Source organism: Phyllobates terribilis, unplaced genomic scaffold (genome assembly GCF_046119375.1).
Source record: "Phyllobates terribilis strain yellow unplaced genomic scaffold, ASM4611937v1 Scaffold_4__5_contigs__length_816908805, whole genome shotgun sequence".
Classification (NCBI taxonomy): Eukaryota; Metazoa; Chordata; class Amphibia; order Anura; family Dendrobatidae; genus Phyllobates; species Phyllobates terribilis.
Genome location: NW_027362764.1, coordinates 67,213,607 through 67,231,067, shown reverse-complemented (window position 1 = coordinate 67,231,067; position 17,461 = coordinate 67,213,607). Strand labels below are relative to the sequence as shown.

The following is a 17,461-nucleotide window of genomic DNA, read 5'->3' as shown; positions in this document are numbered from 1 at the left end:
TCTGTTATCAATGTGTTTTTTTCAACTTTGAAAGAACTGTATAGAAAGACAAAACTACTACTGTCCAACGTATTGCGTTACATATTGTTCCATACTGATCCAAAGTATGGTTAAAATGGTTCAGAATGCTTCAAAATGATAAAAAAAAAACTCAAGGAGCCGCCATGAGTCCCATTTAGGAGATTACCAAGTCCCTTTTGATTTTTTTTTCTGGTTCTGTCCTCGACATACCGGAAATGAGTAGAAATGCCCACTCAGCCAATCACCGGTTGAGGCGACTCACTGTGGTGGCCAGTGATGGGCCGATAGAGAATTTCTGGTGTATCGAGGATGGTACCAAGAAGCAGAGACCAGTGGGGACCAGTTAAGCACTGGCGGAATCGCTGAGGGTGAGTATAACTTATGACTGTTTTTAGCTGTCTGGGCCTTTTTAAGTGTATTTTTAATTGTCTTGAATATCTCTGTAATGGTATAAAAGCATTCCTTCGTTCCACTAACCGCTTGGCTTATTAGACTGTAGATGAAGGTATCAGAAAAGACATGTTAATTACATGTTCTGCTTTGTATTTCAGTCACAACCCTTTGAGGGAATTCCCTTCAAGCAATGTGCTGTAGTTGGAAATGGCGGAATATTAACTAATAGCAGCTGCGGTGCTGAAATCGATCAGTCAGATTTTGTCTTTCGGTAAGAAACTGTTATTTATCATGTAATCAATTTATTTCAATGCAGAATAAAATGAATATATAAAACCTGACAATTTTTTAAGGATATTTCCATTCTAAGCATCTAAAGAATATCCACAGGACATGCCATAAATACCTGATAAGTGCAAGCCCCTCCCCTGCGGAGCCTCACCTATCAGGTTAATAGGGTGCCGCAGACCCCCATTCTCTGATTTCCAGCTGCATTATTGTCTATAAACTTTAATTGAGCAGTTGCCAAGTCTATTGGAAGTTCTCACAATATTGCCCCTGCTCTTACATCACTTCCTCCTGTGCAGCTATTGGCTGAAGCTGCACCCCACCGACTTCCTGCTTTACTGCCCATTTGTATATATATGTATGCATGTATTTCCTTTATCTCTTAACTTCCTTTATCCTTTTAATTTGTTTTTTAATTGTAAATTTTTATTCTAAATACAATCTTTGCTAGGGAATACACATTTCCATATCAAATATCACTTTAAGGACCTCTGTTATGTAGAGAACCTTGGAAACTTCCATTTGGGAGAGTAGTAAAGAATGTGATTTGACCTTTGTAGCCTCCATTTTATTAGCTCTAAAAATTTGCCCAGAGATTCATTTTAAAAATACAAAAAAAAATCCTCTTAAAAAAAGTCACATATAAATGATTTGAGGACTTTCTGTTCTCTCCGTAAATCTGATTTAAGGATAAGAACTCATCACTGCTCGTTCTGCAGTTGGGAAAATGTTAACTAAAACAAGGAGATGTACGACCCTTTATTAGGTGTAATAAATGAGGGCACTAAAAGTAGCGGCTCGGTTGTTTTTCTGGAGCTGCTGTGTAAGCATCAGTATTTACGAGCCATATTAATTTTTGTAATGTCCTCTTCTGGATGTGGGGCTCATCTGGAGACCACAATTTAACGTCATAAAATAATCTGATTAATTTTCGATGGCGGTTATTCCTCGTGTTGTAAATCTTTACGTATTAATGATCTGTGAGATTGAAAACACTGGAGATGTAAAGAACATTAATTCATTGTCCTTAGCTTTGTTCTTGAAGAACTAACATGTTTACGATTCATCTCCGTTACGGGAGCGATTTATGATATATTAACTAGAGATGAGTCTCACTTATCCCCATGAGATGTGAAAAGTCCCCCCCCCCATTAAATCATGGTGGAGAGAGGGAGCAGGCTGGTCGCTAATGTAGCCTGTGAGGACAAGGGATAAATACACAACATGTTAATTACAGCTATCTCGATCTGCTCGGAAAGCTTGTTCTGTGACTTTGAAGTTATAGTAAGTACAAAAGAATTGGGGGTTGTGGATACTCTGGTTTGTATAGTGGTTAAATAGTCACTTTCTGATAACTTGGTCTCAGATGACAGATAATATGATAAATAGAAAATTTGCAAATTGCTTTATTTAAAAAAAACACTTTGTGTAACCACTTGGTGTCTGTAATACGACACCAGGATAGATTGCAAGAAATGAGGCAGGACTGTCTGTCTACAGTAAGTGGAGGTTTGTCTTTGTCCCACTCCAAGGGTAATTACTTTGCATTACTTATTTGGCCCCCATAATAGGAAAGGGCTCTTTACAGTTACAGTAGTGAAACTTCGGAATGTAGCAGAAGAGGTTGCCATGGGCGACACAATTGTAGATTGTCAGAAGAATTAAGGTAAAGTTACTCAGTACTAGGAGGCAACCTCGGATTGGTCCCTGAATGAAACTGTATACCTGTACAATGTTATTTGGGCATTGTATGATCGTATTGATTGAGAACTTTTTATGCTTTTATTGGGACAATGTGCGTTGTTTAGTATTGTTTGTAAATCTAGTCTTGTACTGTCTAAAATCTTTTAATTTGTGTACTTTATTGTAACAATTTCTTCATTTCCTCCTTCCTTCTTTCAATCTTTCTATGTAATTTATTTTAGCAAATTCTCCCTTCATTTCTTCTCTTTATTTAATTTATTGTAGCAAATTCTTTCTTTCCTTCTTTCTCTTTCTTTCCTTCTTTCTTTTTCTTTCCTTCTTTCTTTCCTTCTCTATTTGTCTTTCTTTGTCTCTTTCTTTGTCTCTGTTTCTTTCCTTATTTTTGTCTCTTTCTTTGTCTCTTTCTTTTTTTCATTTTTCTTTCTTTGTTTCCTTTTTTATTTCTTTGTTTCTTTCTTTGTCTCTTTCTCTCCTTCTTTCTTTGTCTCTTTCTTTGTTTCTTTCTTGGTCTCTTTCTTTTTTCTTTCTTTCTTTCTTTCTTTTTCTCTTTGCTTCTTTCTTTCCTTCTTTCTTTGTTTCTTTCTTGGTCTCTTTTCTTTCATTTCCTTTTTTTTCCCTTCTTTCTTTTCTTCTTTCTTTTCTTCTTTCTTTGTCTCTTTCATTTTCCTTCTTCCTTCCTTCCTTCCTTCCATTGATTTATAGCTGTCCTCTATTTTATAGATGTAACCTCCCACCTATCTGGGGAAATTCTGTTGTTGATGTTGGAAATAAGACAGATCTGGTCACAGTCAACCCAAGTATCATTGCTCTGAAGTAAGTGTTGGCATCTTATTTATTACTTTTCCCTTTCCGTTATTTTTTTTCCCAAGATAGCTGTTGGTTGAGGGGGTGGAATCTGTACAAGTTATATTACTAATGACATTATGGCTGTCCAAAAGAAAAATCCAGCTCATGAAAAAGACGTGGACTGCCCATCACCAACAACTATCTAACTGCCTATTTCTTGTACCACCCCATCCTACATTGCCCCGCCCCTGCCTACATTGCCCCGCCCCTGCCTACATTGTCCCACCCCTGCCTACATTGCCCCGCCCCTGAGGGTGTGAGGGGGCCTGTGGCTGCTGTTTTTTCTCTCCATTACTGTAAGGTAACATTTGATCCTTATGTATATAGGATCAGACTCTTAATTTGTGGTCCATAGGCACTGAGATGCATGTTTATTGTTGGTAGTATCTAGCAGCATCTAGTAGTGTTGTAGAGTATGGGCCATGTGCAATAAGATGTATTCATTGCTAAATTTGATAAGCCTCTAGGTACTGAGATGTATTATTATAAAAGTTACATCTAGCAACAGTTGTTCATACTGACTGTGTGTTTAGTGGTTTTCATTTATTAAATGAGCCTGCTAGACCTTACATTTATAATTTGGCCTATGGAGATTATATCCTTATCTTACTTTCATGTTTTCACCAAAATAGATCCATAAATAACACATACTATTGCATTTAATGGAGAGTTATAATCTTTGAAAATTTTCCTTTAAAGCACAGCAATTGATATCTCCTGGATGTATACCTGTCACTAGACATTGATAGAAAGGAGAATTGGTGCTAATAGAATTATTATATCAACGTTGTTCATATAGCCACAGTGCCCCCTTGAGGCATTTCTGCTCTTTTATTATGGTTGACTATTGGATTTATTGAGATATGTTTTTATCAGTGTTAATAAATATTAATTTTTATTTGATTTTATGGAATGCTTCTTTTTTCTTCAGGAATGTATCTAGTCTTGAGGAAGGTTGATAGATTATTCATTTGAAGTACCATATTAATATAGATTGTGGGACCTCTCTTTTTTGGATATTTAATAATTGTCCATCCCTGCCTACATTGTCCCGCTCCTGCCTACATTGTCCCGCTCCTGCCTACATTGTCCCGCCCCTGTCTACATTGCCCCGCCCCTGTCTACCTTGTCCCGCCCCTGCCTACATTGTCCCGCTCCTGCCTACATTGCCTCGCTCCTGCCTACATTGCCTCGCTCCTGCCTACATTGTCCCACACTTGCCTACATTGTCCCACCCCTGTCTACATTGTCCCGCCCCTGCCTACATTGTCCCGCCCTGCCTACATTGTCCCGCTCCTGCCTACATTGTCTCGCTCCTGCCTACATTGTCCCGCATTTGCCTACATTGTCTCCCTCCTGCCTACATTGTCCAGGCACTGCCCTTGGTTGTTATGTGGCCATTTCCTATAAGGGAGGCCCATTATTTCTATGATTTGTATTATTAGAAAAGTTTTATTATGCCAGTTCTAATTAGTTTTAAGAGTTTCCAGATTATCCAACTATTCAAATAAACGTCATATTAGAGGATTTCTAATATTAAACACATTTTGTTAAATCATTTTTGCTCTAAATGTTTATTTTTTTTGCAGATATGGAAAACTAAACGAAATGAAAGCAGCCTTCCTGAGAAACCTGACAAGTTATGGCTACTCATTCCTCCTATTACCTGCGTTTTCATACAGCAGTAACACGGCCATCTCCTTTGAGGTTCATCATTTGCTGCAAAAATACCAAGCGAAGCAGAGAGCTATTTTTTTCCATCCCAATTATCTTAAAAGCCTGGCTCAGTTTTGGAGGGGGAGGGGTGTAAGGGCCTATCGGCTCTCTACTGGCTTCATGATAACCAGCGCCGCCATAGAACTATGTGAGGACGTCAAACTCTATGGATTCTGGCCTTTCTCCAAGAACCTGAACGGGAAACCAATTAGCCATCACTACTATGACAACCAGCTGCCAAAGCCCGGTTTTCATGCAATGCCCAAAGAATTTTATCAAGTCCTGCAACTCCATTATAAAGGGGTGCTCAAACTACAGATCGGAGCGTGCCAGAAGAGGTGAGGAACATGCGCGTATCACTCTGATCGGACAAACCATTAAAATCCTGAAATTCGGATTTTCAGATGACGCGCCTTCCTGAAAGAAAAGAAAGATACTTTAATGAGGTCGTAAAAGGACGCCCTCATTGACCGGCATGTGGGTTCTGTGTCACATCACCGAAGTGGGCTGCTGCTTTTCTTATAGCATGCAGAGAACAAAACAAAAAGTTTGACTTACATCACAAGTATCAATGTATCAGGAGTGTTGGTGTTCCTGAATGACAGCCTCATGTCAACTTAGCAATCAGCAGTGTGCCATTTTTTATTTAGAATATCCATGCAGCGCCAACAATGGTCAAGTAAAGCATTGCACAGTGCCCGGTGCAATCATTAGGATGTGTGTGTAATACAAAACAGGACAGGTCCTCCAAAATAAGGGATGCCATTTGTAAACTCTAGAGAAAAGGATCCTGAAAGGAGGAACATCTTTTGACTCAGTAGTCCTTTAAGAAAAAAAAAAGCCCTTAAGTATTTTCACTGGCACATACCCATTTCCCATTCCTTGGTTACATGCTGGTATCTGTCCTGAAACCTCAGCACCGTGTAACACCCACACAGCTTCTAAGAATCATTATGTCTTCAGTGCCCACCAAGATTCAAACACCTAGACAGACAAAGGATCCCATTGGCCATTTATCTAGCTAAACCCTTCCCCTTGCTCTAATAGTCCCACCCCCGCGATACAGATAGATGCACTTAGCAGCAGGGACATGGCTAGAAGAGACTGTTAGGGCATGTGCACCAACAGATCAGCCTGCGTTTTGCTAGGTTATAAGGATATATGGCTACGTTAGCATTAAAGGTTAGTGAATTCTAAAAAATTTGTTTTGTTCAAAGAATCCAAAACATTTGATTCGGACCAAATCAGTTCATCATGAATCAAAACTGCCCTTAAAGGACTCTACAGGTTCCAAAGCATAATAAATGGACAGGTAGGAACAAGGTTTTAAAACAAAAAAAGTATACTCACCTCTCCTGCCACCGAAACTCCCCGCATTTCATGTGAAATTTTTGTCAAATTGACTTGTCTTAGTTAACGTACAATCTTTTAACCCGGTGTGAATGAAAACCTTGGTGCACCTCGGAGAAGACTGCAGTGCAGAGAGGAGGTAATGGACACCTCCCAAGATAGTCCAAAATGTAATCCTCATGTAAACAGAACATCCCTGCCACAGGGTCCTGGTAGTGTAAGAGATAAGCATACTCTTACAAGAGTCTGGGAGCCTCCCGGCCACTCCTCGGGGGTGGGCTACACCTGACTACCAAGCAAAACTGTGCACAACAGATAGAAAGTTTGTGTTACAAAGTAACTTCTTTTTTATTTGCTATATAAACAGCTTTAGATATACAAGAGAACTCTTTACAGAGCACCCGTCATCTCTCCTGACATATCCACCTTAGTGATTACTACATTCTTTATGAACGAATCCTCCTGGAAATGTGAATGAGTTGACAACTGGGCTTTACCATTCTACTTATCTGAAGAGTGTGTCCCCGCACGGTCTCACATAGACAGCACTGATTGGACAATGTCAGAACGTGCAGGGGAACCCCCTCTAAGTGCTGGCCCCCAGCTGTACCTTTCCTTGTAATTTTCCAGAAGGAGTAAAAAAAAAAACTGCTCCAAAATTGTTATTTCATCTAGGATCTAAGTGTTTAGTAAAATAGACACGTCGGGAGAGCTAACAGGTCTTCTTTAAAGGGTGCATCCATTCTTATTGTGATTGAGGAGGTGGCATTCTGCTTTTACACTGATTATCATTTCTAACCTATGATGAGAAGAATAGATATATTTATTTATTGATGTGCCAAACAAGCTCAGGAACTCGGAGGATGAATTTCACGACTGAAATTGTTTACATTTTTTATGCTCTTAAAGAGACATGAACTGTATTTTTCTTAGTAAATGGACATGTAAATAACAAAAATAAATCAGAATCTAAATTAGAAATGGACTTATATATATAACAATGAATAAGATAACAAGAAATTGCTTTTTTTATATATGCAGTGAGCTCCTTAAAGTGGGGTAAGGACTTTGTATGTGTTTTGTATATAATTGCTTTATTAATATTTCACTCTTAATAATACTAAAAAGTTCTGTATGCGTTTTATATGTGACTCGGATTGGGTCAAGTCATGTCTGAAAAGAAATCCAACCATAGACACTTACATTATATATGGCCACCATATCATCAGTCAGGAGAGCTCCGCTCCCAGTGACCAATACTTCACTTGGCAATATATATACAGTCATGGCCAAAAGTTTTGAGAATGACACCAAAATTATATTTTCACATGATCTGCTGGCCTCTGGTTTTTATTAGTGTTTGTCTGATGTTTATATCACATACAGAAATATAATTGCAATCATATTATGAGTACCAATAGGTTATATTGACAGTTAGAATGAGTTAATGCAGCAAGTCAATATTTGCAGTGTTGCCCCTTCTTCTTCAAGACCTCTGTAATTCTCCCTGGCATGCTCTCAATCAACTTTTCGACCAAATCCTGACTGATAGCAGTCCATTCTTGCATAATCAATGCTTGTATTTTGCCAGAATTTGTTGGTTTTTGTTTGTCCACCCGTCTGTTGATGATTGACCACAAGTTCTCAATGGGATTAAGATCTGGGGAGTTTCCAGGCCATGGACGCAAAATCTCTATGTTTTGTTCCATGAGCCATTTAGTTATCACCTTTGCTTTATGGCAAGGTGCTCCATCTTGCTGGAAAAGGCATTGTTGGGCGCCAAACTGCTCTTGGACGGTTGGGAGAAGTTGCTCTTGGAGGACATTCTGGTACCATTCTTTATTCATGGCTGTGTTTTTCGGCAAGACTGTGAGTGAGCCGATTCCCTTGGCTGAGAAGCAACCCCACACATGAATGGTTTCAGGATGCTTTACAGTTGGCATGAGACAAGACTGGTGGTAGCGCTCACCTCTTCTTCTCCGAATAAGCTGTTTTCCAGATGTCCCAAACAATCGAAAAGGGGATTCATCAGAGAAAATGACTTTGCCCCAGTCCTCAGCAGTCCACTCCCTGTACCTTTTGCAGAATATCAGTCGGTCCCTGATGTTTTTTCTGGAGAGAAGTGGCTTCTTTGCTGCCCTCTTGAAACCAGCCCTTGCTCAAAGAGTCTCCGCCTCACAGTGCGTGCAGAAGCACTCACACCAGCCTGCTGCCATTCCTGAGCAAGCTCGGCACTGCTGGTAGTCCGATTCTGCAGCTGAAACAGTTTTAAGATACGGTCCTGGCGCTTGCTGGTCTTTCTTGGGCGCCCTGGAGCCTTTTTGACAACAATGGAAGCTCTATCCTTGAAGTTCTTGATGATGCGATAGATTGTTGACTGAGGTGCAATCTTTGTAGCTGCGATACTCTTCCCTGTTAGGCCATTTTTGTGCAGTGCAATGATGGCTGCACATGTTTCTTTAGAGATAACCATGGTTAACTGAAGAGAAACAATGATACCAAGAACCAGCCTCCTTTTAAAGTGTCCAGTGATGTCATTCTTACTTAATCTTGACTGATTGATCGCCAGCCCTGTCCTCATGAACACCCACACCTGTGTTAATGGATCAATCACTAAAACGATGTTACCTGCTCCTTTTAAGGCAGGACTGCAATGATGTTGAAATGTGTTTTGGGGGTTAAAGTTCATTTTCTGGGCAAATATTGACTTTGCAAGTACAGTAATTGCTGTTAAGCTGATCACTCTTTGACATTCAGGAGTATATGCTAATTGCCATTACAAAAAATGAAGCCGTAAACTTTGGAAAAATTACTATTTGTCTCATTCTCAATACTTTTGGCCATGACTGTACAGCTGTGATGGGGTCTGAGATTGGGGGAATGTCCATGTTCTCAAAGTGTATGGACACGCCCACACTGCACTTACAGGCTAATCTGCATTAGGGGGAGGATTGCCATATACTCAGTGCTTGAACTGCACATCCAGGCTAATCTGGATCGAGGGTATGTCCATATACTCAGTGCATGAACATTCCCACTGTGCACTTCTAGCCTAAACTGTATTGGGGGCATAGCTATATACTCAGTGCATGAACACGCCCGCACTGCACTTTCAGGCGAATGTTCATTGGAGGTGTGTCTATATACTTAAAGTGCCTGAACACTCCCACACCGCTTCCGGCTAATCTGCATTGGGGGCGTGTCCATATACTCAATGCATGAACACGCCCACACTGCTCTTCCAGCTACTCTGTATTGGGGGCGTGTCCATATACTCAATACATGAACACGCCCACACTGCTCTTCCAGCTAATCTGCCTTTATTTTCAGAGCTGGGTTTTTCCGGGTTGGCGCATTGGATTACTACAAGGCAGGCATCATGTGTATTGTTGTACCAGGAGTTATACAGCTGTGCCATTAGTAAAATTGTCCTGACCACTTCCCTTTAAATTAATAAGTTGTTGAATGAACTAATCTACTGGACCTCAGAAAGGCCGGTTTAATCAGTTTCAAGCTCCTCTGCTGTGGCCTGACTGGTCGTCTTCTGGTTTGTGTCAGACGCATCGCATCGTCTCCTATGTCTACATATGAACAGAGCTGTGTGTGAAGGGGGCTGGCTGACTGCTCATTCCAATAGCTAAGCCAGCCCCCTTTTCTATAGACAGATCATAAATTACCATGCCAAGGAAAATGTTGGCACTGAGAGTGTTGGGTGTCATATTTGAGTCTTTTGTGTAGTTCTGGACACATCAATAACTTTTTTTGCTATCGGTTACCTATTGGTCAGCTGTGGTATGACGGTGCCATGATCCTCAGGTGCTGCACAGGGTGGGCAAGGTTTCCAGCCAGTGCACATCTTCAGGGATCAGCTTCATTGTATCTCATAGTTACAGATCCATTAGGTAGAAAGGGACATGTTTTATAAGAGAGTGGTGTGAATTGTGCCAAGAACAAGAGCACCCAATCAACAGCTATTCTGTACCCACTCAGTGCCAGCTGCTTATTACTTTACTGCCAACTCTGCAGAAGTGGAAGCTGTCAGTGATTACACTCCGATAGTTGTTACATATTTATTAGATCATTTACAACAAATCTGTTTTATATTGAAAATGCACCAAAGAGAATGAAATTCATGTCATTTACGATGAATTTAGAAATCCAGTCCGGACATGAGAAGTACGATCGCCATCCTGCTGCTATCCAAAGCCAGCGGTCGTCCGAGATCCTGGGACTTGTAGTTTTTCCACAGCTGGAGAGGCACTGATGGGAGATCACTGTGGTATCATTTCTTATACACGGACGCTAATATTCGGCATTTCCAGCCTATGACCAGACCTTGTCTGTCCATGATCCGAGATACATAAGAACGATATAAAGATGTATAAAATGTCATTACAAGAATGAATCAACAACGAAAAACGTAATGGCTCTGGTGTCATTAGATTCATTGGTGTAACATGGTATCTTCAAACTTACACAAACCGGTATATCATAGTACTGGGAGCCAGTGTATGAATATATCATTGTACTGGGAGCCAGTGTATGAATATATCATTGTACTGGGAGCCAGCGTATGAATATATTATTGTACTGGGAGCCAGTGTATGAATATATCATTGTACTGGGAGCCAGTGTATGAATATATGATAGTACTGGGAGCCATTGTATGAATATATCATTGTACTGGGAGCCAGTGTATGAATATATCATTTTACTGGGAGTCAGTGTATGAATATATCATTTACTGGGAGCCAGTGTATGAATATATCATTGTACTGGGAGCCAGTATAAAAATATATCATTTACTGGGAGCCAGTGTATGAATATATCATTGTACTGGGAGCCATTGTATGAATATATCATTTACTGGGAGCCAGTGTATTAATATATCATTGTACTGGGAGCCAGTGTATGAATATATCATTGTACTGGGAGCCAGTGTATGAATATATCATTGTACTGGGAGCCAGTGTATGAATATATCATTGTACTGGAAGCCAGTATAAGAATATATCATTTACTGGGAGCCAGTGTATGAATATATCATTTACTGGGAGCCAGTGTATTAATATATCATTGTACTGGGAGCCAGTGTATGAATATATCATTTTACTGGGAGTCAGTGTATGAATATATCATTGTACTGGAAGCCAGTATATGAATATATCATTTACTGGGAGCCAGTGTATTAATATATCATTGTACTGAGAGCCAGTGTATGAATATATCATTTTACTGGGAGTCAGTGTATGAATATATCATTGTACTGGGAGCCATTGTATGAATATATCATTTACTGGGAGCCAGTGTATTAATATATCATTGTACTGGGAGCCAGTGTATGAATATATCATTGTACTGGGAGCCAGTGTATGAATATATCATTGTACTGGGAGCCAGTGTATGAATATATCATTGTACTGGGAGCCAGTGTATGAATATATCATTGTACTGGGAGCCAGTGTATGAATATATCATTGTACTGGAAGCCAGTATAAGAATATATCATTTACTGGGAGCCAGTGTATGAATATATCATTTACTGGGAGCCAGTGTATTAATATATCATTGTACTGGGAGCCAGTGTATGAATATATCATTTTACTGGGAGTCAGTGTATGAATATATCATTGTACTGGAAGCCAGTATATGAATATATCATTTACTGGGAGCCAGTGTATTAATATATCATTGTACTGAGAGCTACTGAATGAATATATCATTGTACTGGGAGCCAGTCTTATAGACACCTCTCCATTATTAACCCTTGGGCTTGATGTCAGCGGCCATAAAACAGCTGACATCAACCCCAAGCCTATTAGCCCACTTGCCACCGCATCAGGGCAAGTGGAGGCTAAGCTCCAGAATTAGCACATCTTATAGTTTGCCATTTCTGGGGCGGCTGAGAGCTGATGTTCTTAGTCTGGGAGGGGGCCAATATCCATGGCACTTTCCTAGGCTATTAATATCAGTCTGCAGCTGTCTGTTTAGCCTTTGCTGGTCATTGAGAATAGGGGGGACCCTACAGCATTTTTTGGGGGGTGTCTCCACTATAATAGCCAGTAAAGGCTAAGCAAACAGCTGTGAGCGGATATTAATAGCCTGGGAACCTTTATGAATATTGGCCCCTTCCTAGAATATTAACATCAGCCCCAAGCCATCGGCTTTCCCTCACCTGGTTATGAAAGTTACGGAGGACCCCCACACTGTTTTTTTCATTTATTTTTTGTATCTAATAACCAGTACAGTAAGGTCACCTGAGTTCATAGCAGCTGTTTCTCTTGCTTTGCAAGTGCCGAACTAATGAACAACCGCGAGGCCAGCACTCGGCACTCTGGCATTCATCCGTTCGGCACTCAATCTACCGCGAGACCCGGTGGCTGTGAACTCAGGTAATAAGGGCTGCTATTTTTAGGCTGGGGAGGGCCAATAACCATGGCCCCTTCCCAGACTGAGAATATCAGCCCCCAGCTGTCTGTTTTAGCTTGACTGGTTGTCAGAAATGGTGGGGACCACACAACGTTTTTTTTTAATTATTTAAATAAAAAAAACGGCGTGAGGACTCTTCTATTTTTGATAACCAGCCAAGATATCGCTGACAGCTGAGGGCTGCTATAACGGGTGTGTCAGGGTTGACAGACAGTCATATGGTGTCCGGCTGTAGAAGGTCGCTGCATTTGGCCTTACAAACATCTCCCTGATCCTTTTATGATTCCTCTCTTTAGGACCCAGCGGTGATCCTCACCTTGCTTGGGGATTATACCTTTCCCTTTAGGACCCTAAGGTATCCTCACCTTTCTGCTGTGAATCAGCACTTCCTTGTTGTGTCCTTAAATACACTCAGATCCTCAGAGAGTTGCTGGTGATAGTGACGCGCCCCCTGGGCCATGCTCGGGGAATACCCGGAGCCGGATCTGATAGGGGTAGTAGTCCTCGTGGCGACGATCCGGTCCGTGCCCAGGGTGTCAAACCAAGTGGCAGAATTTAGTATAAGAAGTTATAGTGTTCGACTACGCCACCCGTTGAATGCGGTTATGAAACCGCCGCTGCAGGGCAGACCGCTGAGGCCGGTGGTATGGTTGTGCAGCGTAGTTGGAACAACCCCCAATGGGAGAGGTATAGCCTCAGGGCAGCAGGTGAAGCGGGTAATGATGATAGTGGTGTTGTGGTAGTTCCCGCACTAATGGTGCTGGTGCGACAAGGAACCTCAGAGACGTGTGGTGCAGTTTCCAAAGCTTTGCTCACAGTTGTTGCTCCGGTCACTTCGGCCAGCAGTGACCGCCCGAGCCGTGCTGCGCCCACCAGGTGCGGGACTCGGCCAACTCCCAGGCAATTCCAGAGCGTGGTTCAGAGCTCCCTTCTCTTCCTCTCTACTGGCCGTCCCCACCAGGGACCCACCTCTGTCCGGCTTCCTCAGGCCTTCTGGCGGCGAAACCTCTCCCGATTTCCCTGACCCTATATGGCGTGCCTTCCTGGTGGATATGGCGAGGGGTCGCGCCAAGACTTGACCACGACCTCCGGTTCCTGGCTAAGGATAATTGGCCTCCACCAGTTTGGGATCCGGTACCCTGCTCGGCCAACCCTTCACCCGTTATCTCGTGGGATCTTAGGGTTCCCTCTTTACTTGCGTCTCTGGGCCTTTCCCTGTGTTCCTGTTCCGGAGCTGGGCCCGGACTGAGCCACAGCTCCCTGTCAGCCCTCTCTGGCTGAACTCTCTCTGCTTCTCCTCCAGACTGAACTCCCTTCCCTCCTAGATGGTGCCCACCTTTTTATACTTCCTTCTGACACCCGAGCCCAGGTGACTAGCACCCAATGGGCTCCTACCTATGCCCAGAGTCCCTCCCCTCTCTGCTCCTACACCACTGGGATATTCCTCCCCCCTCCCCACTCCAGCCAGGGACAGACGCTGTCGTACCTGCACATCTATCTGATGGGAGTACCGTAGATCTGTCCCCCGGAAATGGGGTGAGTGTAGTGTATGCAGCTAACTGAGCCCCGCTCCACACTCCATCCTTACCCGGGAGTGGAATATCACACCTCTGGTTCGAGGTGCAACACTCCTGCAGCAGCCGAGTCCTCGGGGTGCTACATTCCCCCCTGGTAAATCACAGCACGTCCTCGGGCTGGAAAAGAGCAAAGACAATAGTAAACATACAAAATTTTTAAAGTGTACACTTGCATATAAGATATATCAACTTTTCAATCATCCCTTGATGGGAGGTCCTTTTCTCTTTAACGTTACTGGTCAAAACTACCGGAACTCTTTTAGCATATAACACATTATAGAACATCACAGGTAACTTTTACATTATTATTCTAGCAGCATTTAAACTTTCAATATAAAACTTTTTCAAGTAAAACATTCTCATATAACACGTTCTTCACAAACACATTCTTGATCTCTGGCCACGGCGCAACTTGTGACCAGGTAAAGTGCAACAGTCACTAATTCCGAGGTAGAAAAACAGTTCTTATAAAACCAGTAAGGGGCGCTTAAGGAAGCGCAACTATGTACAAGGGATATGGCCGCTCACAGTCCTCGGCCTAATAAAACAAAGGGTGGCTGTTCTCAGTCCCCAACCAGGTTAGGGATTAGGGCAAACCAGTCAACAGTTTCAAAACAGTCCCAACGGGGACCACAGTTCAATTGGCAGCAGGTCGGGTACCCTAACGGGTAACTATATACAGTCCTTCGTTCACGCTACTTCCCTTCAGTAGCTATGTCCTCTCTGTGCTCCCTCCTGAGGGTAGTCTTCAGACCCGTCCGGGTCCTCTTGACTTTCCTCGTACTGCAACTCCTCCTCAGTTAGCCGGTGTACGTGAAGGGCGTACGGTCCCTTGGCACACTCATGCCGGGTGAAGGTGACCACGTCACCCAGGTAGAGATCACGTCCACGGTGTCCTTCAGGTAGGTGGCTCTCGACATCCCTGCGGGTAACAAAGACGTCGCCGGGAGCTTGGTGGTCCCGGATAAAGCCCCAGCCATGCTCTAGCTGGAACTTTATTACGGTCCCGTTGGCGCGGGGACCGTGGGCCGTACGGGGGTTTTGTCGGGCCCTACGCTTCTGTTCCGCGCTTCGGGCCTGCAGCTGTTCCTCGTGGATCCGCCTCTCTCGCCGTTCTCTTCCAAAGACCTCCAGCTGTTGACGGCAGCACTCCTCACGCCGGGCTGCGTCCGCCCGGGTCTCCTGGGTGAACCCCATGAGGTTCTCACCGGTCGGATCCCATTCAAATTGGGCGTCCTCTAACGGGAGCGGAGCAATTTTGGCGGACGCCGGGGCCGGGATCAGAGGCTCACACAGGGGCCGTTCCCTCCGGAGTCGGGGGTTGATGTACTCCGGTGGCCACACGAAGGGCAGCCCGTCCGGGCTGGTATGTTGCGCGAAGAGATCTGCGCCCAGGGGTGGCACTGTGGAGGTGGAGGGCGCTGTGGGGGCAGCGGCGCCCCGGTTCACCAGGCCTTGCGACCAGGCCGGTGGCACTTCCTGTTTTGCCGCGCTCAGGGTCGAGGGGCGGGGCGTGAAAGGGGGCGTGACCGCGGCTCCTGCCGCTTGAGGCCTAGTTGGGGGCAGTGGCGGTGCGGCAACGGGCGCGGTGAGTAGGACTTCGGGCTCTGCGACGGGGAGCTGGGGCAGGCTTACGGCTACTCGGCTCGGGGTAATGACGTCCCCATTACCTGCTTCCATCCCTGAGGCTCCCTCCGCGGCGTCGTCTCCGGCCTTCGTCCCTCCTGCACCATCCTCAGGGGCAGACATGCTCCACGTTGCGGGTAGCGCCCCCTGCTGGCGGGTTCCAGCCTGCCGGGCCATCTCCCTTCCCCATTCGGCCAGCGCTTCCTGCTGCGCTCGGGCCATCTTCCGGGCCAAGTCCTCCAGCGCAGCCTGTGCCCGCTCCCGTTCTCTGGGGAGCTGTGCCAGGATCTCCACCAGGCTGTCTGGGGTGGCGGCCTGCAGCAGGCTCCGGACCACGGGGTCGGCACTGCTCGATGCTTCCTCCATCTCCGGGTGCGGTCTGTCCAGATTGATCCAGGCCTCGCCCAGCCCCTCAGTTTTGTTCCCCATCCACCCCCATTGGGAGTGGCCCCGGGGCAACTTAGCGACAGTCAGTTTCAGGGGCAGCCCCCCCACTCTGATGGACATTTCCATTGTTGCAGTCTCGGCTGGTGGGGGCGGTCTCCTCCTTTGCCGCCACTCTGGGACCATGCCCACGATGGGAGGTGGCCTCTTGCCACCCTCTGGCACCCCCACAATGGCGTCCGCTCTGCCAAGGCGGGAAAACGTCCAAGATGGCGGGAGTCGTCCCCTGATGGCGGGAAACTCCGCGGATGGCGGGCAGAAGGCAGAAGATGGCGTCGGATGGCGGGAATCCTCACCACAGGTAAGTTTAACAGTCTCTTTTTTTTTTTTTTTTTTTTTTCAGGCACGCAGTACCCGGTGGTTGCGGGCACGAGATCCTGCCGACTACGCCAAAGTTGACGCGCCCCCTGGGCCATGCTCGGGGAATACCCGGAGCCGGATCTGATAGGGGTAGTAGTCCTCGTGGCGACGATCCAGTCCGTGCCCAGGGTGTCAAACCAAGTGGCAGAATTTAGTATAAGAGGTTATAGTGTTCGACTACGCCACCCGTTGAATGCGGTTATGAAACCGCCGCTGCAGGGCAGACCGCTGAGGCCGGTGGTATGGTTGTGCAGCGTAGTTGGAACAACCCCCAACGGGAGAGGTATAGCCTCAGGGCAGCAGGTGAAGCGGGTAATGATGATAGTGGTGTTGTGGTAGTTCCTGCACTAATGGTGCTGGTGCGACAAGGAACCTCAGAGACGTGTGGTGCAGTTTCCAAAGCTTTACTCACAGTTGTTGCTCCGGTCACTTCGGCCAGCAGTGACCGCCCGAGCCGTGCTGCGCCCACCAGGTGCGGGACTCGGCCAACTCCCAGGCAATTCCAGAGCGTGGTTCAGAGCTCCCTTCTCTTCCTCTCTACTGGCCGTCCCCACCAGGGACCCACCTCTGTCCGGCTTCCTCAGGCCTTCTGGCGGCGAAACCTCTCCCGATTTCCCTGACCCTATATGGCGTGCCTTCCTGGTGGATATGGCGAGGGGTCGCGCCAAGACTTGACCACGACCTCCGGTTCCTGGCTAAGGATAATT

General features: G+C 44.9%; 1 protein-coding gene across 2 annotated transcripts in view; it reads left to right on the top strand.

Annotated features, from left to right (window-relative positions):
• Positions 1–7,398, top strand: part of ST8SIA6 (ST8 alpha-N-acetyl-neuraminide alpha-2,8-sialyltransferase 6) — a 115,878-nt gene extending 108,480 nt beyond the window's left edge. The window contains exons 5-7 of one of the 2 annotated variants that reach the window (XM_073677461.1): positions 573–685; positions 3,127–3,219; positions 4,842–7,398. In XM_073677461.1, the coding sequence (XP_073533562.1) occupies positions 573–685; positions 3,127–3,219; positions 4,842–5,310 (675 nt within the window). In that variant the 3' untranslated portion in view covers positions 5,311–7,398. The remainder of the gene's footprint in view (positions 1–572; positions 686–3,126; positions 3,220–4,841) is intronic. The other variant, XM_073677460.1, reaches the window with a different exon arrangement.
• Positions 7,399–17,461: the final 10,063 nt, after the last annotated feature.